At 55.3% G+C, this 27,111-nt stretch overlaps 8 protein-coding genes across 8 annotated transcripts; 5 read left to right on the top strand and 3 right to left on the bottom strand.

The window, feature by feature from the left end:
- The first annotated feature begins 950 nt into the window (after positions 1-950).
- Positions 951-4,357, top strand: GGS23DRAFT_555371 (glutathione degradosome). The gene is made up of 2 exons (XM_051515592.1): positions 951-2,339; positions 2,394-4,357. Exons 1-2 carry the CDS (start codon positions 1,332-1,334, stop codon positions 4,053-4,055), a joined length of 2,670 nt encoding a protein of 889 aa, XP_051374785.1. The 5' UTR covers positions 951-1,331; the 3' UTR covers positions 4,056-4,357.
- Positions 4,358-4,662: 305 nt separating this feature from the next.
- Positions 4,663-6,317, top strand: GGS23DRAFT_617154 (uncharacterized protein; the record flags this gene model as incomplete). Its single annotated transcript, XM_051520840.1, has 1 exon — positions 4,663-6,317. A coding segment is annotated over one exon (1,335 nt), but the record flags the coding sequence as incomplete, so codon positions are not given.
- A 1-nt stretch (position 6,318) lies between these two features.
- On the bottom strand, positions 6,319-9,238 carry GGS23DRAFT_367332 (major facilitator superfamily domain-containing protein). Its single transcript, XM_051513314.1, has 7 exons — positions 8,380-9,238; positions 8,180-8,215; positions 7,975-8,126; positions 7,557-7,925; positions 7,172-7,493; positions 6,980-7,122; positions 6,319-6,900 (listed from the first exon to the last, which is right to left on the bottom strand). The coding sequence occupies exons 1-7, from the start codon at positions 8,879-8,881 to the stop codon at positions 6,712-6,714; spliced, it is 1,713 nt and encodes a 570-aa protein (XP_051374783.1). The 5' UTR covers positions 8,882-9,238; the 3' UTR covers positions 6,319-6,711.
- A 517-nt stretch (positions 9,239-9,755) lies between these two features.
- GGS23DRAFT_367337 (ASST-domain-containing protein) lies at positions 9,756-11,732 on the top strand. The gene is made up of 3 exons (XM_051513315.1): positions 9,756-10,474; positions 10,543-10,608; positions 10,668-11,732. Exons 1-3 carry the CDS (start codon positions 9,907-9,909, stop codon positions 11,642-11,644), a joined length of 1,611 nt encoding a protein of 536 aa, XP_051374782.1. The 5' UTR covers positions 9,756-9,906; the 3' UTR covers positions 11,645-11,732.
- A 3,781-nt stretch (positions 11,733-15,513) lies between these two features.
- GGS23DRAFT_367297 (small secreted protein) lies at positions 15,514-16,280 on the top strand. The gene has a single exon (XM_051513313.1). It carries the CDS (start codon positions 15,598-15,600, stop codon positions 16,048-16,050), a length of 453 nt encoding a protein of 150 aa, XP_051374781.1. The 5' UTR covers positions 15,514-15,597; the 3' UTR covers positions 16,051-16,280.
- Positions 16,281-16,446: 166 nt separating this feature from the next.
- Positions 16,447-17,808, bottom strand: GGS23DRAFT_367286 (uncharacterized protein). Its single transcript, XM_051513312.1, has 2 exons — positions 17,077-17,808; positions 16,447-17,010 (listed from the first exon to the last, which is right to left on the bottom strand). Exons 1-2 carry the CDS (start codon positions 17,717-17,719, stop codon positions 16,583-16,585), a joined length of 1,071 nt encoding a protein of 356 aa, XP_051374780.1. The 5' UTR covers positions 17,720-17,808; the 3' UTR covers positions 16,447-16,582.
- A 3,701-nt stretch (positions 17,809-21,509) lies between these two features.
- Positions 21,510-23,939, top strand: GGS23DRAFT_367194 (PLC-like phosphodiesterase). Its single transcript, XM_051513311.1, has one exon. It carries the CDS (start codon positions 21,692-21,694, stop codon positions 23,726-23,728), a length of 2,037 nt encoding a protein of 678 aa, XP_051374779.1. The 5' UTR covers positions 21,510-21,691; the 3' UTR covers positions 23,729-23,939.
- On the bottom strand, positions 23,939-26,707 carry GGS23DRAFT_367155 (Metallo-hydrolase/oxidoreductase). The gene is made up of 7 exons (XM_051513310.1): positions 26,416-26,707; positions 26,260-26,362; positions 25,964-26,199; positions 25,648-25,906; positions 25,552-25,597; positions 25,136-25,494; positions 23,939-25,065 (listed from the first exon to the last, which is right to left on the bottom strand). Exons 1-7 carry the CDS (start codon positions 26,483-26,485, stop codon positions 24,150-24,152), a joined length of 1,989 nt encoding a protein of 662 aa, XP_051374778.1. The 5' UTR covers positions 26,486-26,707; the 3' UTR covers positions 23,939-24,149.
- Between the last annotated feature and the right edge of the window lie 404 nt (positions 26,708-27,111).

Below are 27,111 nucleotides of genomic sequence, written 5' to 3'. Positions count from 1 at the left end.
TCGCAGTATTTAAAGAGGCCAATGTCTGCCCCCTCGGCGCTCTCTCTCCCTCTCTCCCTCTCTCGTCTAATCTTCCCGCATGCTTCCCAACTCTGCTCACTGTGACCGTCTGCGGCAAGAGAGGGGGGCGAGCAGCTACGCGACTACATACCAGCGTACCGAACCGGCTGGAACCATGGCGGTCGGGCTTGGCGCGATAGCCGGTGGCTGCCAGCGATGCAAGGAGATCGAGGACGAGGAGGCTAAAATAACAGAGAAGATGGGCCGGCTCGAGGCTTCCGGTGAAGAGCGGCGCAGTGTCCGCGACGACCGCGCAGACCGTACGTTGAAATCTATTTCGTCCCCTTGCGTTCCTGGTACTTTACTTTGCGGCAAGGCCCGTGGCACAGCCAGCACACACACACACACGCACACACACATACACAGAGAGAGAGAGAGGCGGACAGAGAAAGAGAGAGGGCGAGGGAACACGCGGTGTACCCAGGTAACCTCACGCTGCCTAGCCTGCCTGTCTATCTGTTTATCTTTCTTCGGGGGGGCGGGGGCGGCCCTTGGGTCTCGCTATCGTCTGTTTCGCAGGCGTGGTATCGACAATCCTTCCGCGACGCAGCAGGCTGTCGCATGCCTCTATCCGGAATACCGGAGGGACCGTGAAGCATCCAGAGCTACCAATCTGGGATGTATTCGACGCGGGTTGACCAATGGCGGCGTACGCCTTCTCATGGCTGTGCCCAAGTCGGGTCATGTAAGTGGGAAGTCGGGGGAGACAGCTTGGGATCGCCGGCCCCACTTGGTCTGCTTTAACCATCTGCCTCTAGGTCGCTAGGTACCTATGAGGTACCTACCTACGTGAGGCGCCGCGGGGACTAGAGTTGTGTACCTGTGGCCCCTCCGCAAAGTACCCTCAAGCTCCCAGGCCTTCTTGGGTCCCCTTAGGCCTCCCTCCGCTCCCCTGAAGCTCGTCATGACAGCTTGCAATGTGCTGCGTAGTAGCGCTAAGCTTATACTATGTAGTTGCCTAGTACGCTGGAAAGATCCCCCCCCCCCCCCACCTCGTGGTTGATCTGCGAACGATCACCTCTCTTAGTTCCCTAATTACGTTACGGAACTCCCTACCTACACCTTCACCACGTCGTCTCCAGCTTCGATAGTCCACCCCCCCCCTTCCTCTTCCTCCCCCTGACGCGTGCCTCCTTCAGCCCCCCCACCCTTCCATTCCTTCTACCAAGATAACACGTTCCGTTTTGAGTCTGTTGCCCGTCGACACACCGACAAGCTGTCTCGCCCTCCCTCATGTTCCTCGGGTGGCAATTGACTCGTGAATAGCAATTATGCCGTCCGCAACGGTGCCGAAAATGGCATCGCCCTCTGCCATCCTCGAGGTCCCTCCGCATACGACTCCCCAGCTGCAGCACACCCTCAACCATGACAGCTCCGTGCTGGCTCTCGTCGTGGGCAACGACAGCGTCTACGCCGGAACCCAGAATGGAGAGATTCTCGTGTGGCTCCTGGGCACCTTCGAGAAGGTCCATCATATCCAGGCCCACAAGCGCAGCGTCATGTCTCTCTTCCTATCCAACGACGGCACCCTCCTCTTCTCCAGTGCCAGCGATCCTATCGTGAACGTCTGGTGCCCCCGGACTATGGCCCGGCTCTACGAGATCTATAGCACCAATGATTCCTTCGGCGACATATTCTCCGTCAGCTATTCGTCACAATTCGAGACTGTCTACTACGGCGCCCAGAACACTTCCATCCAGTGGGTCAATCTCCAGGATGCCGATAGACGGTCCTCGCACGACTCGCCAAACCACCCCGACCGCAGGAACCATCGCTTCTTCGATTCTCGTGCTGTCGGCGGCTCGAGCACCCCGCGACCCACCGACGAGCGATACGAACTGATACCGCGCCCGCAAAACGTGCTCGAGACGGACAAGCGTGCGAATAAGATGTTTGCTCACTATGGATATATATACTGCATGCTGATGGCGAAGAGCGCCACCGCGTCGACGGGACCGGAAGAGGATGTGCTGATATCCGGCGGTGGAGATGGAACCATCAAAGTATGGAAGCTGGGTGGCCGAGATATCGGCCAAGATGGGTACGAGAATGGCATTGTGGAGATCATGGTCCTGGGAGAAGATGATGCCATGTCTGTCATGTCCCTGGCCGTGGACGGGTCGTTCCTATACAGCGGAAAGCTGGATGGCATAATTGAGCTGTGGGACCTCGACACAAAACAGAAGCTAAGGGCCATCAAGGCTCATAAGGGCGACGTGATGACCCTTCAGATGGGCTGGGGCTATCTATGGAGTGCAAGTCGGACCGGGACAGCCTGCGTGAGTAACACGCGATCCGGACCCCACCTAACACGGCTTCTAACGGCAAGATAGAAACATAACACTGTCCATTACGGGGAGTACCAGCGCGACTCTTCACAGAATGTCAGCCAGAAGTATCAATGCCTGACGCAGTGGAAGGCGCATGACGGCAAGGTTTTGTCGTCGGCTGTAACGACGCACGACGGGAACCAGCTGTACATTACAGGGGCAAACGACAACAACATTGCTGTTTGGGTCCTCGAGAACGAGGCTGCCGTCGAGCTGCCGTCGCTCGACGGGCATGAGGAGGACATGATGATAACCTCCCTCCGCGAGTTCGTCTCCTTCAAGACTATATCGTCTCGACCCGAGTATGCCGAGGACTGTCGTAGGGGCGCAAGCTTCCTCCGCACCCTGTTTAAGAGGCTTGGCGGCGACGTCGAAATGCTTAGCGGCGACGACACCCGACACCACCCCGTGGTTCTCGCCAAGTTCTGCGGAAAGCTCGAGCCGGCTACGGAGCGTAAGAAGGTGTTATTCTACGGCCATTATGATGTTGTCCCGGCGGACACGAAGAACGGCAAGTGGAGCAACGACCCTTTCCAACTCACCGGGACCAACGGGTACTTGTATGGGCGGGGCGTCAGTGACAACAAGGGGCCTATTATGGCTGCGCTCTATGCTGTCAACGACCTCATGCAGGCCAAGTCGTTGGATTCCGACATCGTCTTTCTCATCGAGGGCCAAGAGGAGTCGGGCTCGCGTGGCTTCAAGGAAACGGTGCGAAAATATAAAGATCTTATCGGCGACATCGATTACATACTACTAGCCAATAGTTACTGGCTCAACGACGACACGCCATGCCTGACCTACGGCCTGAGGGGAGTTATGCACGCTACCGTCTGCGTGGAGTCAAGCAATCCCGATCTTCACTCCGGCGTCGACGGTTCCTATATGGTCAACGAGCCCTTGTCGGACCTCATGGTATTGCTCTCGAAACTCAAGGGACCTCGAAATCGCATTATGCTACCCGGGTTCTACGACGGCATTCTTCCCCTCACAGCTGAGGAGGAAGCTCGGTACGACGACATTCTCTCGGTGCTGACAGAGCAAAACCGGGGCGGCGCGTCGGCGGAGACGGTGAAGGCGAACCTCATGGCTCGCTGGCGGGAACCGAATTTAACCCACCATAAAGTCAAAGTCTCGGGTCCGGACGGAAGCCTGATTAGTAGTCACGCAAACGCGAAGATAAGCGTTCGACTCGTCCCGGGACAAGAGGTGGAAGAGGTCACCGCTTCTCTAACCTCCTTCCTCGAGAAGGAATTTAGCAATCTCGAGTCCGACAACAAGCTCACCATCCGAATCGACAATCAGGCGGAGCCTTGGCTTGGCGATCCCAGCAATTACATCTTCCGCACTCTCGAGGAGGCCCTCATACAAGCGTGGGCGCCGCTATTTTCTAACGATGCCGACGGCAACGACAGCAACGGGGCCGGAGCCGCCAAGGGGGCTCAGACGAACGGCTATTCCTCCAAGGTCCGCAAGCCACTCTATATCAGAGAGGGCGGTTCTATCCCGGCCATAAGATTCCTGGAGAAGGAGTTCAACGCCCCGGCGGCTCACCTGCCATGCGGACAATCTTCCGACGCGGCGCACCTGGACAACGAGAGGCTGCGGGTCGTGAATCTGCTCAAGAGCAGGGAGATCTTATCTTACGTCTTCAAAAAGTTATAGAAGGGAGGGATCGCATCGTGATAGACAGCGAAGCTGCATGTTTAGGCGTGTTGGGGCAGACCGCAGTGGAAAAAAACACAAAAGCAAGAAGACGGGAATCAGCGTGGAGTTGAGGTGCTTGATGCAAAGTAGAAGTCCAGATACCCTTTCCCTGTCGCACCTCGCCCTTTTCCATCCTGTCAGCGTATGGGCTATGAATCTCTAGTCTTTAGCGATAATTGCGATAGCAATTCAGCGGCAGCGTTAGCATACGTTGGGTGTATTTTCTATTTCTAATTGAGAATAAGATGACATATTACCTCCGTGCGCCTCATTTCCTCCCGTCCCCCATCCAGCCTCAAGCAATCCCTTTGTGTTGCAGCCCCGGTTCCAGAACAACAACCCGGCTGGGTCTACTTTGGTCGACGCCGACTTGATAGTGAGTACGAATCTCACGCAAACACACCTTATTTTCTCGCCTTCTTCTCTCCCACGCCCCTAGGCCTCCAGCAGCATCCGAGTTCTATTTCCCCCCTTCCCCTTTCCTCCTTGTCCCCCTCCTCTCTTCCCTTCCCAGCAAGCCCCGCACCCAACCACGAAACCACCGCCCACTCCCAAAGCCGCAGCTACCAAAACGGCCAGAAGCGAAAGCCCCGGCTCGACCGGGGATGCTGGTCGGCGCGGCTCGGGGGCTCCTCCTGGCGGCGGCGCGGCTGGGGCTGGGGCTGGGGCTGGGGCGGCGGCGGCGGCGTCTCGGCGTCGGAGGCGGAGCCGAGCGAGACGACGGTGGGCGCGCGGCTGCGGCGCCGCGCGCGCCGCGCGAAGTCCTGCGCCGCCAGCACCGCGAGCCGCTGGCCCTCGGCGAAGCCGCGCCGGTACGCGGCGTAGCCGGCGCCCAGGTCCAGCGCGCTGCGCCAGGGGTCCGTCTGGGCGGCGGCCGAGCGGCGCCGCGGCCGCGAGGCGGTGCTGTCGCGGGGCGGGCGCGGGCCGCCGCTCCCGCTCGCGTCGCGCGCGTCCGGGCCCTGGGACGTCGGCCGCGCGGGCCGCCGCGGCGCGCTCCCGCGGCTGTCGCCCCCCACGGACACGCGCCGCGCGAGGTCCAGCGCGAGGTCCTCCGCTGCGGCGGCGGGGGAGCCGGCGCGGGGCGCCGGCGAGGGCGGCGCCCCCCCGCCGCTGCTGTCGCGCTGGGTCCGCGCCTCGCCGGCGGTGCCGGCGGGCGGCGCGGGCGTGGCGCGCGACGCCGAGGGCAGGCGCTGCGGGCGGCAGCGCGGCTCGCGGTGACGGCCGTCACATCCGCAGCCGCAGCCGCAGCCGTCGTAGTCGTAGTCGTGGCTGTCGTAGCTGTCGTCGTCGCCGTCGTCCATCTCGAAGCTCAGCACCGCGCTGCCGCGGAAGCCGGAGTGCCTGTGGGCGGGGGGCGGCCACGAGGTGCGGTGGCGCCGGCGCCGCGGGGGCTCTGGCGGCGGCGGCGGCGGCGGCTCGTCGCCGAGCCCCAGGCTGCTGCCCAGGTACCGTATCAGCACCGAGTAGCGGTGGCAGCGCCCGGGCGCGGACGCGTGGGAGTCGTGGGGCATGGCGCCGCGCTGTACTGCTGGCCCTTGCGTTGCGGATGCGGTTGGTCGGCGGCAAGTGCGCGGATGCTCCTCCTCGCTGCGGAGCTGGCCGTCTTCGTTCGCGGTATTGCCTTGGGATGGCTGGGCGCCGGCCTCTGCACCTACCTATATACGCGCCAGGAATCGCGGCTTCACGGCCGCTCCGGACCGCTGCAGAAAAGACCCCTTGTCGAGACCACAAAGCGGCGCCGGCTCGCCAGGCACCCAGCGTCTCTTTCCCCCCTTCCCTCCTGAGACACCGCGGTGCGGAGTGTGCCCTGGGCCCTTTGTGCTCTCCCCCGCGCGGCTGCATGTCGTCTGCAGCGCAGGAGTTGCTCACCCGCCTGAGACCCGCCATTTTGCCGTGCTAAGACTTCTCTGCCCTTCCGAGATGCTGGTCCAGCCCGACCGCCGCCGTTTTGTCGCTGGGTACATCCGTCTAGCCCTGCGCGATGCCGCTCGCGCCTTCAACCGGCCGTATTATTCTACGCCGGTGGTAGGGCGGTGGGCTTAGTTGGCGGGACGGAGACAGCGCTGCTCTTATCCGACACCCGTTTCCTAGAGTGCCTGCGGGAGCTAATACGGGTTTACACACATCAATAAAGAGTAGCTGGTTGTAAGCTGCATTGTGAGCTTGGGATTGATTCTAGTTGAGAACAGTGGAGGGTTAAAAGAGATACCGAGAATGTGCACGAAGTGATCTGAGAGTTATAAAGAGATCCCTTCGTTCTATCTAAGAGGTGTCCAAGGGGCTCTTATTTTAGCTTAATACTGCCACGGCTACCCCTAAACCAAATGTTCGGCTCTAGAGCGAACACAATCTAGGTACACCACGTATTATACCTACATCATCTAGGAATAAATAACTTGAACAGGTTAGGTAACAAGCTGTAGTTATTGTCAAAGTCGTCCGAAAATGATACAACCTCGTTACACCAGTCTATTATTCATGTTTTCAGGGGTGGACCTCATTTTTAAAACCATTGAGCGATGTATTCAACCATTGTTTAGCCAGCATGCAATAACGCGTCACCCACGACTACGAACCAAACTCGCAGAGCCGAGGATAGCCCTGGCACAACTGCTTAGCCGCTCGTTTTGCGCAGGGTCTTGCCGTTGGCGAGCATCGAGGCGCAGAAGGTGATAAACGCGAACGTGGCAGATGTAGCAAACGAGTGTCTCAGTGCCTCGTGGTACACCATACGCGCCTTGAGTTGAATATCGGGGGGCAACTCGCGTAGCACTTCGGTCGAATGCCGGATAGCGTCGATAATCTGTAGCTCACGTTGATTAGCGCCTCTAGAGCACCGCAATAACGAACGACATTACATCGGTTAGTAGAAAAGAACACACTCTCGCTTTATCTGGTACGTCACTCAAGGCCTCTGGGAGCCGGACGCTGAGCGTGGTCTGGACTATGGCAGAAGTGATGGACACGCCCCAAACGGCGCCAAGAGATCTTATGAGGTAGACCGTAGACGAGCACACAGCGTGATCTAGATGCTGTTAGATCGCGCCACACAGACTGGAAAGCGCACAACTCACCGGCGTGCTCGAATGTAGCCAAGGAGGTGAATAAGATGCTTGGATAAATCAAGCCTACACCTAAATTATTAGGAATAATATAGACGAAATACTTCCAATTAGAATCCACAAAACTTAAAGAAGTTACCAGTCCCGTCCCGATTAGCATGAAAGCGGCACCAACCCGGATAAGGATCGGTAGTTTACCCCATCGCGACATGACTATACCGGCGATGACGCCTCCAGTAGGCGTTGCCAGGGACGGGATAGCAAGACGTGCTCCGGCAACAGCAGCGGAATCGAGCAATACTGTCTGGAAAAATAAGGGTAGTTGGAAAATATACTATCGAGATGTGTTAGCTTCCAACAGAAAAGGGAAATAGAGAAGACTCTGGAGAATACTGACTGAGTAGGAAGAAAGGCCCGCGAAGAGGTTCGCTATCTGGATTGTGATAGGAAAGCGTCCTTTCAACATCCGCAAAGGAATGACGGGTATCGCGGTAGTCTTGGATTCGACGACGAGGAATAGGCCAAAGAGCAAGACGCTTGCGACCAACAACCCTATAACCAGGGGACTGCTCCAGGGCAATTCGTTGCCGCCCAAGCTCAGTCCCACGAGTTGTACCACTATGGCTACGACCAAAAGCAGAGAGCCGGAAAAGTCAACTATGCGCCAGATCTCCTTGAAGCTGGAGCCCCCGTGGAGGTTGACGGTGTCCTGGTTCTCGATAACCATGTAGCCAAGAATGAATGCCGCTATAGAAATAGGTACTTGCTGCTGATTATTAGGAACGTACGTGGATATGGATGATTAGAATGCTTACTAGGAGGAAGCACCAACGCCATCCGATGCGGTCGGCTATGGAGCCCCCGAATGAGGCTCCGGATATGGACCCAAATCCGAAAATGGCGTTCTGCATCGCCTGGTACATTCCACGTTTGCGGAAGGGGATCATATCCGAATTGACGATGGTAGCTGAGCCCGCTTAGTCAGGGGAGATCAAGCAATATTAAGGGGGGATAGCATACCCATAGACATAAGTCCTCCGCCGCCAAACCCAGCCACTGAAACAAGGAAAGTCAGCAACCCCCTTTTTGACAAAAGCTGATCGTCGGGACACGTTTTGGGGATGAAGACAGCGATGTAAGTCTAGGACGGTCTATCCCTCTCTACCGCCGAGACACATTGTAAAAAAGGGGGTAGGTGATACGCTAGGTAGGTAACGTACGGGCCCTCATGCAGTCAAGGAGGATCATATTGTGGGCGAGGCCGCAGCCAAGACAGCCAAGGGCAAAGGTTATGGTGGAGAAGAAGAAGCAAATGCGGCGACCGAAGATGTCGGATACGCGGCCGTACAAGGGCTGGAAGGCAGTGCTCGTGATGAGGTAGGAAGTGGTGAGCCAGGACGCATTGTTGGTGGCGCCGAACTCGGAGCTGATGACGGCGTATGTCGCCGCAGTGATGGTGCCGTCGAAGCCGTAGAGGAAGACGTTGGCCATAATAGCCATCTCGATCCAGACGAAGTGCCGCGGCGGCGCCCACCCGTCATCCTTGGGCGCGGAGGAGGAGGGAGAGCCCAACAGGGGTTGGCGCTCCCCAAGTTCCGAGTCGTGAGACGTGCTCACTTCCGACGTAGCAGTCTCTTCTTGCTCGGTGCTGTCGTCGTCCGCAAAGCTCGGCCCGCCAGATGAGCCACTGGCCGACGTTGGAGATGGGGCGGCGACGGTCATGGTAATAGCGGGTTCTCGATTCCGGGAGCACCAATGCGATTCCAAGAGTGAGCGTGATGGAAGTATAGCTGAGAGAGAGATGCCTGGAGAGAGTTGCTATAATATCCTATACGGCGATGACTCGAATCGTGTCCAAGTTTTTTTTTTTTTTCACTTGGCTGTGCGGGAAACTGGATGGCGCCAAGGCGATGCATGTAACTGGCAGAGTAGAAGAGGGATGGTGGGATAAGCAGGGGAAGGGTGTATTATGCACTAGCACCATTAGCCAGCGCGGCGGATGAGATGGGTATCACAGAAGAGTCTAGGAGCCCAGGAATTCCCCCGCTCCGCCGGGGCTCCGGTCTCCTCGTGCTTCCCCGAGAGAGGACGGGAGATTGCGCACATCGGCGGGTTCCCAGGCTAAAATGGTGTCATTGTGGATCCTTCCGTCGCTATTCAACTCGCGCCTGCGCACTTTCCTCACCTCGATGACTCCTCGAGCCGTACTGCATCGCGCCTGCAGCAGTCACTTCTATCGGCGGGTGCTGGTTGGGCAATTGTCGCCTGTCCCTTCCCCTTGGAGAAGACCGTACCTAACGTATGCAAGGTCCGAGGAACCCCTCCTCGTGATGGCCGTCGTCGTATTGGCTATGTACGATATACGCAGCCGCCCGCCCGGTTTCTATAGAACTCGCCTGTACCTGTCTGGAGCTATATACAGGTACCTAGAGGTAGGTATCTAGAGGTAGGTATACCTTATATATACTCGGCATGTACCATTGCTCCCCCCTCTGCCTTCTCCTTCTCCTCCTCTCCCCTCTCTCCTCCCATCACTTCCTTTGGCTTGCCCTCTCATTTCTGGACACACAGTCGAACAATATTGCCCGATTCGCGTGCGATCAACACCGCAAAGAACTATCAGGAGTGGGCTATCTAGGGCTCATAGACGTAAACCAAGGTTAATGTACCCTCCTCTAGCATTGCACCATGGCGTCGGTTTCTAACCCAGCCAGTTCCGGCCCGAACCGTCTCTACGCGTCGCCGCCATGAGACACACTCCCGTTCTCGGCGCTGTCCTCGAGCTGTCGCTTCTGGTGGCTGCGGATTGGCAGTTCAAGTCCCGATCGGATCTCGCTCCGCCGCGGTTGAACATCACCATCCCGGCCACCCGAGAGGTTGAAAAGGGGTACTTGTTTGTCTCTCCCTTCGCCGGCTATCCCGATACGCCCACGGAGCAGCACGGGCCTAGGCAGGCTGGCCCGTACATCTTCCGCGACAATGGCGACTTAGTCTGGTCCGGCTACGGCATCTACAGCATCTGGGCCACCAACTTCCAGGCTGGCCGCTGGCGGGGCAAAGATATCCTCTACAGCTTCGAGGGCGATCACAACCCGGGCTACGGCCACGGCCACGGCCACGTCACCTTCCTCGATAATCATTACGAGACCATACGTGAACTTCGGGCCGGAAACCACAAGCTCATTGACAAGCACGAGTTTCACATCGTGAACCAGGAAACCGGCCTCGTCCAGATCTATCAGCCGGTCGCCCGCGACTTGGCAGCCTGGGGTGCGAGCCCACAGCAGCAGTGGATTGTAAATGCTATCATTCAAGGTAGGTACATATTGATCACGAGTATTAAATCATATTTCGCTGCAATGGGATGCTGATGAGACAATTAGAGCTTGACATCGCTACTGGCAAGCTCCTCTTCGAGTGGGCAAGTCTGGATCATGTCTCACCTGATGGTACGGGCAGTAATCTTATCAGATGATAAACAATACAGCTTTCTAATTATCCCCCCCAGAAGCGATTCTACCCATCAACCCCGGCCAAGCTGGTTCTGGCTACAATAGCTCGGACGCTTGGGATTACTTCCATATCAACAGCGTTGACAAGGACGTCGACGGGAACTATCTGATATCCGCACGAGACGCGTGCAGTATTCACAAGATCAACGGCACAGATGGGGAAATCATATGGAAATTGAACGGGAAGGATAGCTCCTTCAAGGTCCCTAAGAATGCCGAGTTCTGCTTTCAGCACGATGCGCGATTTCTAAGCCAGTACGACGACGTCGAGGTCATTAGCTTATATGACAACAGCGCACATGGCACCGAACACGGTACCGGTTCCGAGGTCCACACTGCACCCACCAGCAGCGGAAAGATCATCAAGGTGAATACTACCTCGTGGGAAGCCGAGTTGGTCCAGGCTTTCTTCCCTCCGGACGGCCTCCTCTCCAAGTCTCAGGGCTCTACCCGAATTCTCCCCAACGGGAACGCCATAGTGAACTGGGGCTCCTCCGGAGCAGTGACGGAGTTCCTCGCCAACGGTACACCCATCTTCCACGCGTACCTGGACTCGGGCGAGCTTGGTATTGGGGTCGAAAATTACCGCGGCTTTCGCTACAACTGGACCGGCCTCCCGACCGAGGATCCCGCCATCGTGGCGCTCGAGTCCGACGAGGGTATCACCGCTTACGTGAGCTGGAATGGCGATACCGAGACTAGGGCCTGGAGGTTCTACGCGCAAACCGACGAGAAGGGGTCGAGGAAGTTTCTCGGTGAGGTCGAGCGGGTCAGCTTTGAGACCTCTCTCCCAATTGGCCACGAGAACATCGCCGGAATCGTCGCTGAGGCTATCGGTAAGGATGGAAGGTCGCTACGGACGACGGGGGTGGCTTTCGTCGAACCGGAAATCCGCCCTATTGAAAGTCTATCAAAAATTATGATCGGTGAAGCGGTTACCCAGAAGGCTATTTTCAACTCGGATGACATGTAGGGGAAACATGAAATTTTGAAGTATTTACAGCTTAAAAACGTAAAGCTTCGGATGAGACCGTGGAGTTATCACCTATATTATGCGTCCGCCACGAGAGGGTTTGGACACACTTCCCATTCGGAGATGTGGACTTGCATAGCTTCCTACGTGGCAACATCATAAGGGGAGGGACGCGCTATTGTGGAGTTCGAATCAATACGTGATGTAGATTACTATTAGGAAATAAAACACTCAACTGTGGCACGTCAATCTCGGCTCCAACAATTCCCTTCTTCGTGGGTGGATTAGTGTTGCTGATGCGGCTTAGACCCGTGTGGTGGGCGTACTGACTGTAGCGCCGTCACGGTGTCTACCTGCGAGATTAGAATGAGTTGGCATTTTGCAAGACTACAACCTCATACACTTGGGGCATATTACAAAACACCAATAACCATGATGGATCCCCGTATCAAATCACTTGTCCGTAGATCCGAGAGCGACCTAGGAACCGTATGGAACGTGTGATAAGGGGGTTAGATAGTTATTCCGCTATTCTCTGGTAATTATAGAAGACATCTAGAAGGGAGGGCCGAAGCTGTAAGTGTGGTACCAGATCAACATCCGTGAGAAGCCCATTTTGTACTTTTGATCAATCGGAGATAATTAGTAGAAGCTTCCGTCATGGAAGAGACGTCATAAGGGTCTCGGCTGGATCATGACAAACGACGGGACACTCGGGCTTAGTTAGCTTGCCTAGTGCTAGTACCTAAGCCTCCCGCGCGTGGATGTTTCTTGCGGCGAATGACTCGTGCGAGATGAGGTGTCTCCTGATATCTTCAAGTACAGAATGACATGTCTAAGTTGTGAGAAGAATTCCTTTCAAAATGAATAAAGTCTATATTTTTGGAGGTGTTATCGGTGGTATTCGGGCCTGTTTTACCGCCGGGATACTAACTAGGAAAGGGGAAGCAGATTTGACGGTGTCACGTACCTAGCTTTTGCAGGTGAGCTACGGTTATGTGCGCAGGTTTGCGCGCGTACGAACGAGCAAGGTGTGGGACGGGAGACATCAATCAAAGGTGACTGTCCATTGAAGCTATGAAAGAACTGAGTGAATAAGAGCGACGGAAAGCTATATATAGCTATAATATAGAGAGGTCTCCGGTGCTGAGGTAAGCCAAGACGTACGAAAGGAGACAGAGGGGGCAAAATCCTATGTGACAGACGGTTAATACGCCTCGTATTAATATAACTTATGCTTATTTGTCTTAAGATCTATCGTACCCCTTTGTTGATTCGAGACCGACTCCAATACACTCCGTCGCAACGTTTTCCTCACGGCTAGAAGGCCCTAGCAAGTGATGAGTTTTCATTTTCCTCTGGTTTTTCAACTGTCTTCATGTTGAAGACGCACGCTGCGTAGCAGGACACAACAACGCTACTAATAAGCACTTTAAACAGCGTTACAGAAACTTGGCACCAAGGAGGAGGGAAAGCGGCAGTTAGTTTCACCAATCTAAGCGATGCCACTCCGAGCGACGATAGGAGCTCGAACATGGCCTGCAAAGGGCAACGACGCGATATTCGGCACGTACGCACACCGCTATCACGGAGACACGAGGCTCGATATTTCGCAACGACTACAACCCGTTAGCATGGGTTGCATACATGGGGATACAGGGAGTGGCATCTCGTGTTCGTTGGCCAGGAGGTGTTGCTGAATTTGACCACGTAACGGAAACCTATCACGACCCAGCTCGATCCCCTCTGGTGTCTCACCCCCCGTAGGCTGACAAGAGAAAACATTGGAAATGCTAAACTAAGCATATGAATCCAGCACAACGATGTGGTCGAAGTTGGTGGGCCAGCAATGAAGCGGAACATTGATTCCGATGTCTCAAGTGTAGCCGAGCGTTCAAAGGGCAGAGAGATGCCCTATGACGTTGAAGAACCCCTTTGAACTCCAAACCAAACACCCTAACGCTCGAAAGGAGCGCCAACTCCTAGGATAGAATGCACGCCAGACTCGAATATTGCCGGGATTACTAGACGATCCGCTCGTCGTCCATCGTGTCTTCGGAGGAGAGTGGAGGCGGTGACGATGTCATGAGTAGTAGTATTGGGATTGGTGGACATGGGAGGATGAAAATAACGCTGCTGGTCCCTCGGATAGCAGCCATGCGGGACGGGTCGAGGCATGTCCCGTGTTGATACGAGAAAGTCGCATCGGGTTTTTGTGGCTCGGGAAGGGGGAGGGGCCGCTGCCCTGTTACCCGAGGCCATCCGGCCTTTGTCGATCCGGAGTCGTATCCGAGCTGAGCAACGCACCGATTTCCAGCTGAGCGTAAACGAGCGACTCTCATTAGGCGCCCTGCGAACAGGCCGTTTTCGCTGTATCTGAGCGCTTCTCGCCTCATCATCATCATAGCCACGCTATGCTAAGCAAATCCCGGTAACGCTATACCTAGATGTCTTAGACATCGGCACTACACGTTGCGATCTGTTTGTGGAAACGTCTAGGGCCATCTATCGGTTCGACGACCGCTGCCAATTCAGGATACGGCCTAATCTTTTTTTCTCGCTCTTGCTATGACTTGGGCTATGCTGACGGCCGAGGCCGGTGAACTGGTCTGGCCTGACATCGGGCATAAGAGGGCCCATTTCATGCATACCACGATAATCTCGTATTGAAAAAATTGGCGCTACAATGAGGGTGGATATCCCCGAACACGGAGGAGCGAGGAGCAAGAGGAGAGGAAGAACTGCATAGAGGGAGAGAAGAGAGAAGAGCGAGTGTCAGATGACATCGATACGTGAGATATTCTTACATTGCATTTAGGGAACCGACATGCATTAGATTCCATCACCTATACACATGCATAAGCACGCACAACACGTATGCAAGGTACATATGTCTCCATGCATAGGGTATTGAGACACGCATATGCGCTAAGCCTGGAGGAAATGTGCATAGGCACTTACATGTACCGATGTACATATACGGCATGTAACGCTGTGGCCCATCACCTTGGGTAACATGGACACTTGCTGCGACTGGAGTTACTACGTTACATGCCGATCCAGCCACCCCATCCATCACACAACAACAACCACACCCGGTGACAAGCCTGGTGACGAGCTGGCACACGGTGGCGTGTGGGGATAGGCGAGCGCGCGGAAGGATATGCCGAGACCAAGGGCGAATAGGCCCGTCCGGGGAATGCGGGCCCAGCCTATAGGGCTAAACTGACGATCATTGCCGCGCGGGCACCAGCTGGAAACGGGATGGGGCTATGGCCTGTTCGTGGGTTTGGTGTCAGGCCCTGTCCGCTGGCACCGTACGATGGGCTCGCAGCGCATCACCGCTCGCCACCTTGCACGCACAAAGAAAGGGAGGCGAAGGCCCCAAGACCCTAGAATACGAGCCCGAGCCGCATCTGTCTCATCAGAGATCAAGATTCCTAGGGTCCCCCGCAGGGCCCGTTGCTGGATCCCGTCATGTGACCGTGGAGAGACCGTTGCCAGACAGACGAGCCGGCAGCCAGCAAGAGCATCAGCAGCGCGCGCAGCGGTAGGCGCCAGTCATCAATACGAGAGATTCCATGGCGAGGGTCAGATGGCCCTTTCTATCCTTCCCTCTGCAGCAGCCCCCTCCTTCCTTCGTCTCCAAGGAGCCCCGATCGTGCTAAACGAGCCCGGTCCAGCCGCCGACATCATGAGAATACGAACGACACGGGGATCGACGCAAGGAGACTGGCCGGAACGGTTCGCATCTCGCTCCTCTACCGGCAGACCTAGCGTATAAAACACCTAGCTATCCGCCGTCGAGTAGGATCTTGTCTCTCACCCTCTCACCACCATCAGCACCAGTCACCGTCACGAGTCATCAAGTCAACAACAAACACCAACCGGTACACCTCGCTAAAAAAAACAATCTACCTAATCTTAATCTCTTCCCTACCCAACCCGCCACCATGCAGCTCACCAACATCCTCGTCTCCGCCCTCCTCGCGGCCGGGTCGGCCGTGGCGGCGCCCGTGCCCGAGGCGGTCTCGGCCATGGCCGCGGTGCCGGAGTGGACGATCGAGAGCCTGCAGCGGGTGTGCGACGCGGCGGACGACGCGTGCACGTGGTCGTTCGGGATCAACACGCACCTGGAGCCGGAGCCGGCGACGCCGTGCTCGTTCGTGGCGCGCCGCGGGGCCCGGCCCGCGAGCCAGTCGGACACGGTCGGCAACGCCTGCGGCCGCTTCACCGTCAGCTCCGGCTGGAGCGACTACTTCGGCCCCGACAACGGCTTCACCACCCTCAGCGTCGTCGACTACGCCGCCCGCCTCATCGTCTGGCCCGCCTACACCGACCAGCAGCTCGCCGACGGCCGCGTCGTCTCCCCCGACCTCAGCTTCGCCCCCGCCACCCTCGCCTAGAGGGAGAGCGGGCAGAGCCGCAGAGAGCTTGTGGAGGGTCGCCTCGTGCGGAATAGGAACGAGGAGAGCAAGGGGAGAGAAGGACGGGAGGACAGACAGCGGTCGAAGGGTATAGATGGGGGTCACGACCTGATGGAATGGATCGAGTGGCGCAATGCTTAGACACGATGGCAACGGGCTTTACATGATGACACTGGAGAGGAAAAAGAGAGCTTTAAATAATCGCTAATGGGTTACGGATTGCTGTATAAAGCGATTTCGTTCATATTCTAAGTATCCCTCCGTCTCTATGGCTGGGAGGGGGGTCATTTATAAAGTCCATTCCTTCATTATTCCGCTTATCTCGGTTGTCTTAATTCTCCAAGACTTGAGTGGGTCCGCATTGTAACCTCAACAAACCTTTCCGACCTAGGCTCTTCAGCTTCATGGCGCGTCCTCGATTGTCGTCGCCACCTGCAAACTATGCTGCGTAGGTATCGTCTCGCTATTTCGATCGCCCCGGCCAGCCCAGACGTGCTCGGCTTCATCCCTGTTACTCCTTGTCGTTGAAGGGGTCCGACTTGTACGCGCGTCGCGCGGTCTCGAAGTCCGGCTTGTAATGCTGCAGCGCCAGGGTTGCGAGGCAGAGCAGCTCGTACTGCCAAAACCACATATTCCGATTATCTAACCATAGGCCCAGGATCTCGTCTATCTCCGCGGGGACGGACGCGGGATCGCTCTCCGAGCTGCTGCCCCCCGTCTCCCCACCCCCCGCCTCGTAGTCCTCTTGCGACCAGGGTGCCTGGACGTTCTCCGTATATTCCACCTCGACGTCTTCGCCGTCCTCCTCGAAGGTCTCCACGTTACATAGGCACGGGCTGCTTAGAGGGAGCTCCGGGTAGTCGGTGGAAGGGTGATTCGCTTGATCGGCGTCGTCTGGTTCCAATTCTTCGGCTCGCTCAGGCTGCGCAGGCTTCGCGGCTGCGTCCTCGTCATCAGCTGTATCCTGCTCGCCACCAGGCTCGTCTACCTTGTCACTGGGCTCACCTTCGTCGGTCGTCGATTGGGAGGCCGGGGTCTGTGGCAGCGACACTTCGGGCGGCTTCTTCTCATCCGAGTCTTCGAAGAGACCAGGCGGTTGGTCTGGAGTGCTGTTAAAGGGAGTGTTATTGGATTCTTTTGACGCATTTTCTTCCTGCTGACCCTCGACGAGGAATCCGGTTTCGTCGTATATTCCCGAGGTATCGTCGGCGCCATAAAGGTCTTTTGCCATGTCCTCGAAATAGTCTTCAACATTTGCGTATCCTGCGCTAAGGACACCTTGCATGTTGGCTTCGGACAGGTGTCCCCGATCGACCAAACGCTGAAGGTAACGCTCAGGAAACGGCTTGACCCTCTTCATGATATCTTCGACGATTAAGGGCTCAGTTGAGTCGGGGATCTGGGTCGTCAATATCGTCTGGCGCAGACGGGTTAACGACATGCGTAATTTCTTTAAATACCACGCTCGAGTCTCTTGGAACGTCAGCATCGCCTCGTTGTCTCCCTTGGTGAATTGGCGCAAATCGTCGTGGATCTGTCGCTGGAGACCAGCATAGTCGCAGACTCGAACCCGAAGTTGTCTGCGTAACAGCTGCACTCTCAGTTCTGGTTCCGTCTCCCTCCCCCCTTCCTTGGCGGTTTTGCCCATTGAGGATACCCTGATGCGGTTCTCTGCGTATTGAGAAGCCTGGATGTATACGTGTGACTGTTGATTATTGTTGGTTTTGGGGGGGGGGGGGGGGGGGGTTGAGTCACCTGTGTGGGCGTGGGCCTTTCTCTCAGACGGTTTCCCTGCGTGAGGCTTGGTGAATAGAGAGGCGGATGGGAAAGAGGAGCCAAGAGATTCGAGATATATTGGAAAGTTAGGTGTTTCACACCCTTCTTCGCGGGGATGGATACCGTGGCTAGAAGTGAGTGAGCGTCGAGCTTGTGCGGGCACAGGACATGTGCTAGTAGAATCATATATTGCAAATGACAACGCTTGGCACTGTTCGACAATAAAGGTGCCTTTGTCGGTACGAGAACAATACTATTGAATGGATTGTAAGTTAACAATGTCTAGCTTTGGTGGAGGCGAGGAGACAACGGTTCTGCCACAAGGGTACCCGGCCTGGCGGTTCTTTGTCGGCATGAGATAATATCAGGCGTCAGAGGCAAAAGTACGAAGGGGTTTCTGGTCCGATGTAGTCGAAGTATTACACAGCTTAGGTAAATGCAGCGTAGTGCCTGCAGGCCATTCTCGCCTGGGCAGGTCTCGTGATAATATAGTCTATGATGGCAGGCACGGATCGCTTCACACACCCGCCGAACGCTCTGCGCCTTATCAGGTGGCCTCCCGACGCGCAACGCCCTTCTCTAGCATCTCGCTTCTGCCGCAGACGTACGCTTAATCACCTGGAGCCACTGACTCTCTCCCTCCGGCGCCTTACTGTCTCCCTATATTATACCTAGCTTGCTTCGGTGCAGGAGATTTGGCTCCTGGCGAGGCGCGATGCTTATTAAGACCTATGGCCACACCCACCGACCTGTCTGCCAGGTGCCGTGCCTCGTAGTAAGTGCGAACTCTAATCCGCTCGTGACGTACCTTAGGTTTAAGTGTGAGGTTAAGGGGCCGACGGGGTAGATCTGTTCGCCGCCGACATCCTCCCTGGAGATCGATCTGGGCTATCAGATCATTTAATTAGTTTAGTGTACTCCCATCTCTCGCTTCTGTTTTCTATTGCCTTCCCGCACCTCCACATCTTCCGCTGCCCCTGCTACCCGGTAGACGGACGCGATGGATGCTTATCTTCCTGTCCGTATCCCCTTTGTCATGTAGCTTCATCGGCCTTCCCTCGTTGTGAGCTGTTGCTCTTTCTTTGACGTTTTGCTTGCGCACCTGTTGCGGTCACTGAGCTACCTGACGTACCTAGGCCCGCATGCCGAAACGGTAAGGACGGGAGGACGGAAGGTGTCGTATTTCCTCAAACGATGATTTTCCTCGAACTAGTACCTAAGTGTCCGGGTGGCACTTCAAGATAAATCCTAGGGGGCAACCCCCGTAGCCTCGCCATGCCTGCCATCTCGGAGTAGGATCTGGATGCTACCATCTACCCAGGTATATCATCCAGGTAGGTTAGTGTTATGCTTCCAACCGGAATCTGTACGCAGCAATATCATATTGGTGTGCGGTTCGGTCAACAATGATACCTAGGTAGGCAATATACCTGTCAACCATATTCCACCCTTACATAGGTAGGTACCTACAGTAGAGGCACAGCCTTCTGAGACCCGTACGAACAATCGCCAGCGGCGCAGGTAGGTGCGTGGGTAGGGATAAAATAAGACCCGAATTATTCTGCTTCGTAGAATAATTCGGGCTTATTTTTAGCGTTTACGCTAAAAATAATAACCTATCCAGAGGATAGAGAGATATAGGAAGTATACTTAGTTTAGTTAATAACGATTTTTAGAGCTACGAACTTTATTTATAATAAAAATATAGAAATCGTAAAAAATTATATATAGAAAACTTATATAAATATACTTAGTTTATTTAATAACCATTTTTACGTTTACGAACTTTATTTATAATAAAAAATATAGAAAACGTAAGAAATTATATATAATTTTTAACGGGATTAAAATCTAAGATTAGGAAAGATCAGGAAAGATCAGGAAAGATTAGGAAAGATCAGGAAAGATCAGGAAAGATTAGGAAAGATCAGGAAAGATTAGGAAAGGTTACTGTAAAACAGGTTAGGAAAGGTTAGGAAAGGTTACTGCAAAATAGGTCAGGAAAGATCAGGAAAGATCAGGAAAGGTCACTGCAAAATAGGTTAGGAAAGGTTAGGAAAGGTCACTGCAAAACAGGTCAGGAAAGATCAGGAAAGGTTAGGAAAGGTCACTGCAAAATAGGTCAGGAAAGGTTAGGAAAGGTCACTGCAAAATAGGTCAGGAAAGGTTAGGAAAGGTCACTGCAAAACAGGTCAGGAAAGATCAGGAAAGGTTAGGAAAGGTCACTGCAAAATAGGTCAGGAAAGGTTAGGAAAAGTCACTGCAAAACAGGTCAAGAAAGGTTAGGAAAGGTTACTACAAAACAGGTTAGGAAAGATCAGGAAAGGTTACTGCAAAACAGGTCAGGAAGGGTCAGGAAAGGTTACTGCAAAATAGGTCAGGAAAGATCAGGAAAGGTTACTGCAAAACAGGTTAGGAAGGGTTAGGAAAGGTTACTGCAAAACAGGTCAGGAAAGGTCAGGAAAAGTCACTGCAAAACAGGTCAAGAAAGGTTAGGAAAAGTCAGGAAAGGTCACGGCAAAATAGGTCAGGAAAGGTTAGGAAATAAGGGTAGAAAACGCGTTAGAAAAGGTTAGGAAATAGGGGTAGAAAACGCGTTAGTAAATATACGTAAGGATTTTAAATTATAAGACTCCATTTATCCCGCCGTTTTTATTGGGTGCACGCATTTTTAGAGACCCATAACGTGTTTTTTAGCCAGTAAAAATAGAGTTTCCCCTAAATAACCCCTTTACAGGGGTATTTACAGGGGTATTTAACCCCGCAATTAATTAGCATGACAGGGGGTTATGCGTATTATAACTATCCTCCGGATAGGATAATAAATTTTTACTCATCTCGCTCGGGTAGGGCAGAGGTTCGCGGCATACGTGCACGGGCTTCGTCTTCATGTTCGCAGCCACAGGTACCTGAGCATCTCTCAAATAGGTACCTACACCTAGGTGATGCATACCTAAATGTAATGTAGTTGTGCTGTTGTCAGCGCCTCTTCGGCACACGTGTCTTTGACACCTGCGTGTACGGCCACCTATGTGACGTCATGGTTCCACGTCATATAATCAATTATTATGCGCTGTTTACATTACTACTGCGCGTTTTGGAGGGTTCACTCTCGTTATTTCGCTGCCTTATTTTTAAGGCATACAAAACGTTGAAAACTGAGCCTAGCTTATTGATTGAAAAGGAGCAGCTCTAAATACACTTGCGAATCAACCAATCACAGGGCTCCTTTTCGGGTGCCCTGGCATCCACACTACATAGTGCATTGCATTCTAGGTAGGATGCGGGTAGCGAAGTTATGTCTAATCGTATGGCGATTCTCTGACAACCCTCCCGCAGCACGGCTCCTCTACAAGTTCACCACCTTTTCTTCCCTCCTATTCCCTGACTCCCTCCCTCTCCTCTGTTAAAACCCCGCTAGGAGCGTTTCATGGTCCTCTCGGTTCTAGTGGCTTGGGACCTCGCCTAGCCAGCGAATAGGTGGGACTCTCTCCAACGCAGCGATTTGCCAGGAGTCTGAGCTGGACCTGATTCCTTGGCCTGGGAACCGAACGGGGGGGTGTTGTGTATGATGGCGGCCTCTGAGATGGCCGATACGATGTCACCCACTTCCGGTTCTCCTTTTTTGCGTGACTCTGGGGCTTGACAAGCCTAACATGCTTTAACTTGCCAATATAAACTGCTATTCTAATCAAGGAAGGATCGCAGGCCCATCTTTCGTATACCTATATTCTCAACTTCGCGATTTTACTACGCACCGAAAGAGCAGCTCGCACCATACGGAAAAAAAAGAGGGGGGAAACAAAAACCAGAGAGATAGAGCAGGGAAGCGCTTGCCAGCACCATGGCGGAAACGGCATCCCTCCCGCGACAGGAATGTCTTCAATCCGCAGGCGGCGACCAGCCCAGCCAACTCGGCGGCGGGGAACGCATCATTAAGGATGTCAAGCCGACTGTGCTGCAGCACCTTCAGAAGATCTACGCCGCGCACGCCTCGCCCGTCGATAAGAAATGGCATAAAGAGCAGATCGTCTCGTTCTTGCACCAGACCCAGGCCGAGGGGGTGGCAGACCCCTCTTTGGCCCACCTCGCAGCGCTGGACACTCTCGATTTCGCCGGCTTCCTGCACTACATGACTTCGGATGCCGCCAATGTGATGGCACCCCCTCCGGACATGGACCTGTCCTGGCCGCTAGCTAACTATTTCGTCAACTCCAGCCACAATACCTATCTGACGGGTAACCAGCTTAGCAGCGATTCCGATGCTGACGCCTACCGCAGTGTGCTTCTCCGTGGCTGCCGCTGCGTCGAGATCGACGTCTGGGACGGCGATGAGACTGATTCGGACTCTTCCGTCGACAGCTCTGACGACGAGGATGCTCGCGAGATCAAGGCCCTCCGGAAGGCCAGCCGTAGCGAGAGACTCGCCTCAAAGCTTCCTAAGTCTCTTAGTAGTCGATTGAGCAAGCGCTTTTCCGGGAAGAACGCCGCCGAAGAGCAGTCCAAAGCAACCGCGAAGGTGGGCGACGGCACCGCACCACTGACGAAAACCTCCAGTCAACAATCGGTAGCCGAGCCAAGAGTTTTACACGGTTACACACTCACCAAGGAGGTTTCGTTCCGCGGGGTCTGCAAGGCCATTCGCGAGTATGCCTTCGTCGCATCGGACCTGCCGCTCATCGTCAGCCTCGAGGTCCACTGCAGCCCCCAGCAGCAGGAGGCCATGGTGCGCATCATGAACGAGGTCTGGTCGGAGTATTTGCTGCCGAGCGTCGTCGAAGACGCCAAGATCCTTCCCGCGCCGGATACCCTTCGTCACAAGATCCTCGTCAAAGTCAAGTACGCACCACCAGACGCGCCCGCTGCTGTCGCCGAAGCTACGGGATCTGTGCCAGCTACCGCCAATACGAAATCCAAGGCTGCCGCCCCCGCAGCCAAAAAGCACGCGAAAATAATCCAGGCGCTATCTACGCTGGGAATCTACACTCGTGGCGTATCCTTCAAGTCACTTTCACAACCTGAGGCCACGATGCCGACACACATCTTCTCGCTGTCGGAGGGCGCGGTGGCGGATGTTCACGATTCCGAGGCCCGGCGCCTGTTCGAGCACAATCGCCAATACCTCATGCGCACGTATCCCTCTGGCATGCGTATCGGGTCCTCGAACCTGGACCCCCCCGTATTCTGGCGCAAAGGTATCCAGATCGTCGCCCTGAACTGGCAGAAGTGGGACGAGGGCATGATGGTCAACGAGGGCATGTTTGCGGGCACCGGCGGCTACGTGCTCAAGCCCGAGGGATACCGCGGTAAGAAGGCGACTGCCGCGATCAGCAACGCTACGGGGGAGGAAGCGTCGGCCGAGGCAAAGGCAGAGCCACCACCGCCACTGCCGTCGTCGTCGTCCGACGAGATGATCCGGCACCAGAGGCTCGACCTGACGATCACGGTGCTAGCGGGGCAGAACCTGCCGCTGCCGGAGGAGGACGACACGGCGAGCGGGTTCCGGCCGTACGTGAAGGTGGAGATCCACACGGAGCCCCCGCACGACGAGCACCCGACGCACCCGGCCCCGGCAGCGGAGGATCCGCGGGCCAAGGAGGGCGAGTACAAGGCGCGGACCAAGAAGCAGCGGGGCGTGGACCCGGACTTCGGCGGCGAGGCGCTGGCGCTCGCCAAGGCGGCGCCGGGCGTCGTCGCGGAGCTCGCGTTTGTGCGCTTCCTCGTCAAGGACGACGAGATCGGCCGCGACGACCTCGCCGCCTGGGCCTGCGTCCGGCTCGACCGCCTGCGCCGCGGGTACCGCCTCGTGCGCCTGTTCGACGCCGAGGGCAAGCCCACCGAGGGCGTGCTGCTGATCCGGGTCGAGAAGAAGCTCTCGTAGCGTTAAAAGAGGGACAGAGCGTGCATATGTGCGTGAGGGGATAAGGAGTGAGAGGTGATGAGGCAAACAAATCTGCATGCGGGGAGTAAAGTTGCGAGATAGGATGTTTATGACGGATGGACGAATAGATGCCGTTCCACGTCGCAGCATTAGGGAGCGGGGCGTCCTGTCGTTAGCTGCCGGGTTTTTTTACTTGAACGGCTTGAAAATGAAGACGAGGAATCTCGCAGGCTAAGCCGGGTTAAAATCTGTATTGCGCGTGTGTATACGTATATGCCCCCATGCCACATGGGTGTTCTCCCAACGCCCAAAGGATGAATATCCGTGTTAACGCCTCGTGCTTAGCAACCGCTCAAGGCTTCTCTATCGCTATTTTCCCTTCACCTTTCTATATTTATATTCTACGAATATGCATGCGCACTTACGGCCCTCCAAGCTCCGGCTCTATCACGCTGTGGTTGTCCGTCGTGGATATCAGATTGATGGTCCCCCAGGCGCCACCGCCCTCCACGTTGGCCCGGGCCGTCAGGAAGGCGTGCAGCCTCGTCTCGTACGCGTGCGCGGACAGCGCCGAGGCTTGGGAGTCCTGGAGATCGGCGTCGCTGTAGGAGTCTGTCTCGGCTCCCTGACTATCTAGGAGGAATGCGTCGTGGTCACGCTTACTCGGCGGCGGTGGCGGCGACCTGGTTGTTTCCGGCGTGAGCGCGGGGCCAGGGCAGCTTACGTCCTCCGCTAGCGGCCCATCGTCTGCTGGTGTGCAACTCCCATCGTTGGGCTCGTCTACCGCGGGGGAGTCAGCAGGTGGGGTCGGTTGGCTTGAGGCGTCGGGGTGAGCCGAGGTCGACTGCGTGTCGAAGTCTGCCCCTGGCTTGCCTTCTCTTTCCCGCGAGCTGCGTCCAAGGCTCGACCACCGCTCCATTAGCGCATCGTGCTCAAAGCTGTCGCCAGAGCAGCAGTCCCCGAAGAGCCCCCGCATCGTGATGCCCCTCTTGTTCCAGGACCGCGGGTTGACCGTGCACGGCCAGATGTCCTTGGGCCGGAAAGTCTCGACGAAGTGCCGCAGTTCGGGCAGAGACGAGTGTCTCGCGTACGGGAAGACTATGTGATTGGGAAGTGCGTTGTGATGTTCTCCTTGGTCACCAAGACTTCGGATCGGGTTGCAGATCGCCTTCGCTTTCTTGACCAGCGACGCTATGATCTCCTTGAAGGATTCTTCTTTGGTAAACTCGGGGGCGTCTAAATCGAGGACAACCTCCCGAAAGCCGATTAGAGCATTCTCGAGGATGTCCTTGATCTCGTTCCCTGGCTGAGCCACCAATTCGTTCTTGTCGCGGACTCTGAAGAGTGTCAAGAGCTGCCTCACACGGAGAAAGAAAGAAAGAAAGCGAGTCCTGCCTTAACACTTACATGTCGATCAGTTTTGAGATATCCTCTGGGTCGAGCGTTAACTTCTGGGCAAGGTCATCGCCGCCTCCACCGATGCCAACTTCGACCATATCTCGGGCATTTTCAAGGTGTGCCACGATGGGCTGAATCCAGACTATCGGTTTTACTTCTGTAACATGACATCCCATCCCTTTCTCGCAACTATGAATCCTTACGTCTTCGTCTAGTGTCAGACACCCCTCTCGCTGAATATTGCCGCAGGTGAACCCCACGAGATATGGGGCATCCTTCGTCAGATGAGTCTGAGCAGCGAAGCGGTTATCTGTCGACTTTGTTACGAGTGACTTGTATATGCCCATCTTGTACTTGTCCACGTGGATCTTCGGAAGGCTTCAGTCATACGGCGATATGAGCGGGGGGAGGTTCGTCCACCGTACCTTCGAGCCTAAGGCCTTCGACAGGGCAACCCAGACGTCTTCATACCTACCACGACGTTAGATGCTATTATTGGACCGAGACATAGACTACTTCACCCGTAAGTCCACGCTTTGATATGGAATATGGTGTCTTTAGGATATCGGGAAACTTTCCCCAGGAGCTCACTGAGCCCCTCGGCCTTGGTCTGCAGCGGAAAGTCGTCCAAAATCGACGTATCGAGATAGATACGGTCGAGAGTCTTTAACCCTGTCGAGTACTCAATCATGGCAGGACTCCGAGCGACCGAGCTAACGAACCATGGTTCACTCCTCATATCCCCTGTGTAAAGGATGGCTTTGCCGTCGCCCTCAATCACTAAAGAGGGGCCAATGAGTCAGTATTGGTGATTCGATAATACCGGGCCACACGTACGAAACATCACAGCACCAGGACAGTGGTTGGCATCGAGAAGCGTGACCTGGATGCGTACGCCGGGTTTCAGCTCAAGCTCAGTAGGAGTATCGAGAGGAATCGGCTTTAGAACTTTGGCAAGGTGCTTATATGTCTGCATCCGCGGATCCTCGAAGATGCCCCTGGCATAGTTCAACCGGCAAGGGTACCTCTCGAGGCGAAGCAGAATCTCCCTAGTTGCGGCCGAGCAATAGACGCTGTCACAAACCCAGTCGTCAGCACGGGCGGCAGATCCATAAAACACGATGCGCGCGTACAAGGGGCTTCTGAGCCTATCTAGCCCGGCCAGATGGTCAGTGTGCACGTGGCTCAGGAAGCAGGCCAGTGGGGGTTGGAGGCCGAAGCCGCGGAAGAAATCAACTTGATTCAAGTCAGCATAATGATAGTACTACCGGCTCGGCGATCAGGCAGACCCCTTATGTCTGTGAATTCATGGATGATGCCGTTGAAGGTCGACATGTTGAACCACACTGCCTGGTCCATGGGGGATGCAGAGAGGCGGGATCAGAGGCCCTGAATCATGGCATGCATTGGTTACGTGCCGCAGGACAAGGGGTGAAATCGAGGATGACGGCATTGAGGAATCTCCTTAGAATTTGGGTTTAGAAAAAATTTCCAAGACCTGGCTTGTTGTTTTGGTGAGAAGGGCGTAGAGACCTAGGGGTGGTGAATGGCGAAGAAGGGAGCTTAGTGAGAATTCCGTCTGTGGCTGTGTCCTGTTGCCAACAGGCGGCGTGTGGCTTTGACAGCTCTTCTCCAGCCAATCATAACCTGCAATATCGGCTCGGCGGGCGGTTTTTCCGATATCAATACGCCGTATCGGTACGCAGATACGTCAACTACGACTGAGATTGACACCCAAATGCTCTCTACCAACGGTCACCAAGCACAGCTTGCCATCCAATCGAACTCCACTCCGTGAGCTTCATCTGAGTACGCCGACGGCCAGGCTGCCTCCGCCCGTCTTCGGCGTTACATAAGCCCCTAAAACCGAGGTTAAAACGGCGTATCGGTCGATACGGCGGGAGGAGCTTCGCTAGGCCCCCTGAAAACCTCAACACCCATCAGCAACTCCTGTGAGATAGCCTCGCCACCGGACAAGCATCGTG

This window comes from Durotheca rogersii (genome assembly GCF_024521655.1).
Source record: "Durotheca rogersii strain YMJ 92031201 chromosome Unknown GGS23scaffold_4, whole genome shotgun sequence".
Classification (NCBI taxonomy): domain Eukaryota; kingdom Fungi; phylum Ascomycota; class Sordariomycetes; order Xylariales; family Xylariaceae; genus Durotheca; species Durotheca rogersii.
Note: the sequence above shows the minus strand (reverse complement) of the source record. Positions and strands in the feature narration are given on the sequence as shown.

Coding starts and splice junctions, on each gene's coding strand:
- GGS23DRAFT_367332 (XM_051513314.1), bottom strand. CDS start 8,881: ATGACCGTCGCCGCCCCATCTCCAACGTCGGCCAGTGGCTCATCTGGC. Junction 8,216..8,379: donor CCTTGACTGCATGAGGGCCC/GTACGTTACCTA, acceptor TCCTTGTTTCAG/TGGCTGGGTTTGGCGGCGGA. Junction 7,926..7,974: donor GGCGTTGGTGCTTCCTCCTA/GTAAGCATTCTA, acceptor AATAATCAGCAG/CAAGTACCTATTTCTATAGC.
- GGS23DRAFT_367337 (XM_051513315.1), top strand. CDS start 9,907: ATGAGACACACTCCCGTTCTCGGCGCTGTCCTCGAGCTGTCGCTTCTG. Junction 10,475..10,542: donor TGTAAATGCTATCATTCAAG/GTAGGTACATAT, acceptor TGAGACAATTAG/AGCTTGACATCGCTACTGGC. Junction 10,609..10,667: donor GGATCATGTCTCACCTGATG/GTACGGGCAGTA, acceptor TATCCCCCCCAG/AAGCGATTCTACCCATCAAC.
- GGS23DRAFT_367286 (XM_051513312.1), bottom strand. CDS start 17,719: ATGGGCAAAACCGCCAAGGAAGGGGGGAGGGAGACGGAACCAGAACTG. Junction 17,011..17,076: donor CCAATCGACGACCGACGAAG/GTGAGCCCAGTG, acceptor ACGAGGACGCAG/CCGCGAAGCCTGCGCAGCCT.
- GGS23DRAFT_367194 (XM_051513311.1), top strand. CDS start 21,692: ATGGCGGAAACGGCATCCCTCCCGCGACAGGAATGTCTTCAATCCGCA.
- GGS23DRAFT_367297 (XM_051513313.1), top strand. CDS start 15,598: ATGCAGCTCACCAACATCCTCGTCTCCGCCCTCCTCGCGGCCGGGTCG.
- GGS23DRAFT_367155 (XM_051513310.1), bottom strand. CDS start 26,485: ATGGACCAGGCAGTGTGGTTCAACATGTCGACCTTCAACGGCATCATC. Junction 25,907..25,963: donor TCCTGGTGCTGTGATGTTTC/GTACGTGTGGCC, acceptor GCCCCTCTTTAG/TGATTGAGGGCGACGGCAAA. Junction 25,066..25,135: donor ATCTCAAAACTGATCGACAT/GTAAGTGTTAAG, acceptor GACACTCTTCAG/AGTCCGCGACAAGAACGAAT.
- GGS23DRAFT_555371 (XM_051515592.1), top strand. CDS start 1,332: ATGCCGTCCGCAACGGTGCCGAAAATGGCATCGCCCTCTGCCATCCTC. Junction 2,340..2,393: donor GTCGGACCGGGACAGCCTGC/GTGAGTAACACG, acceptor ACGGCAAGATAG/AAACATAACACTGTCCATTA.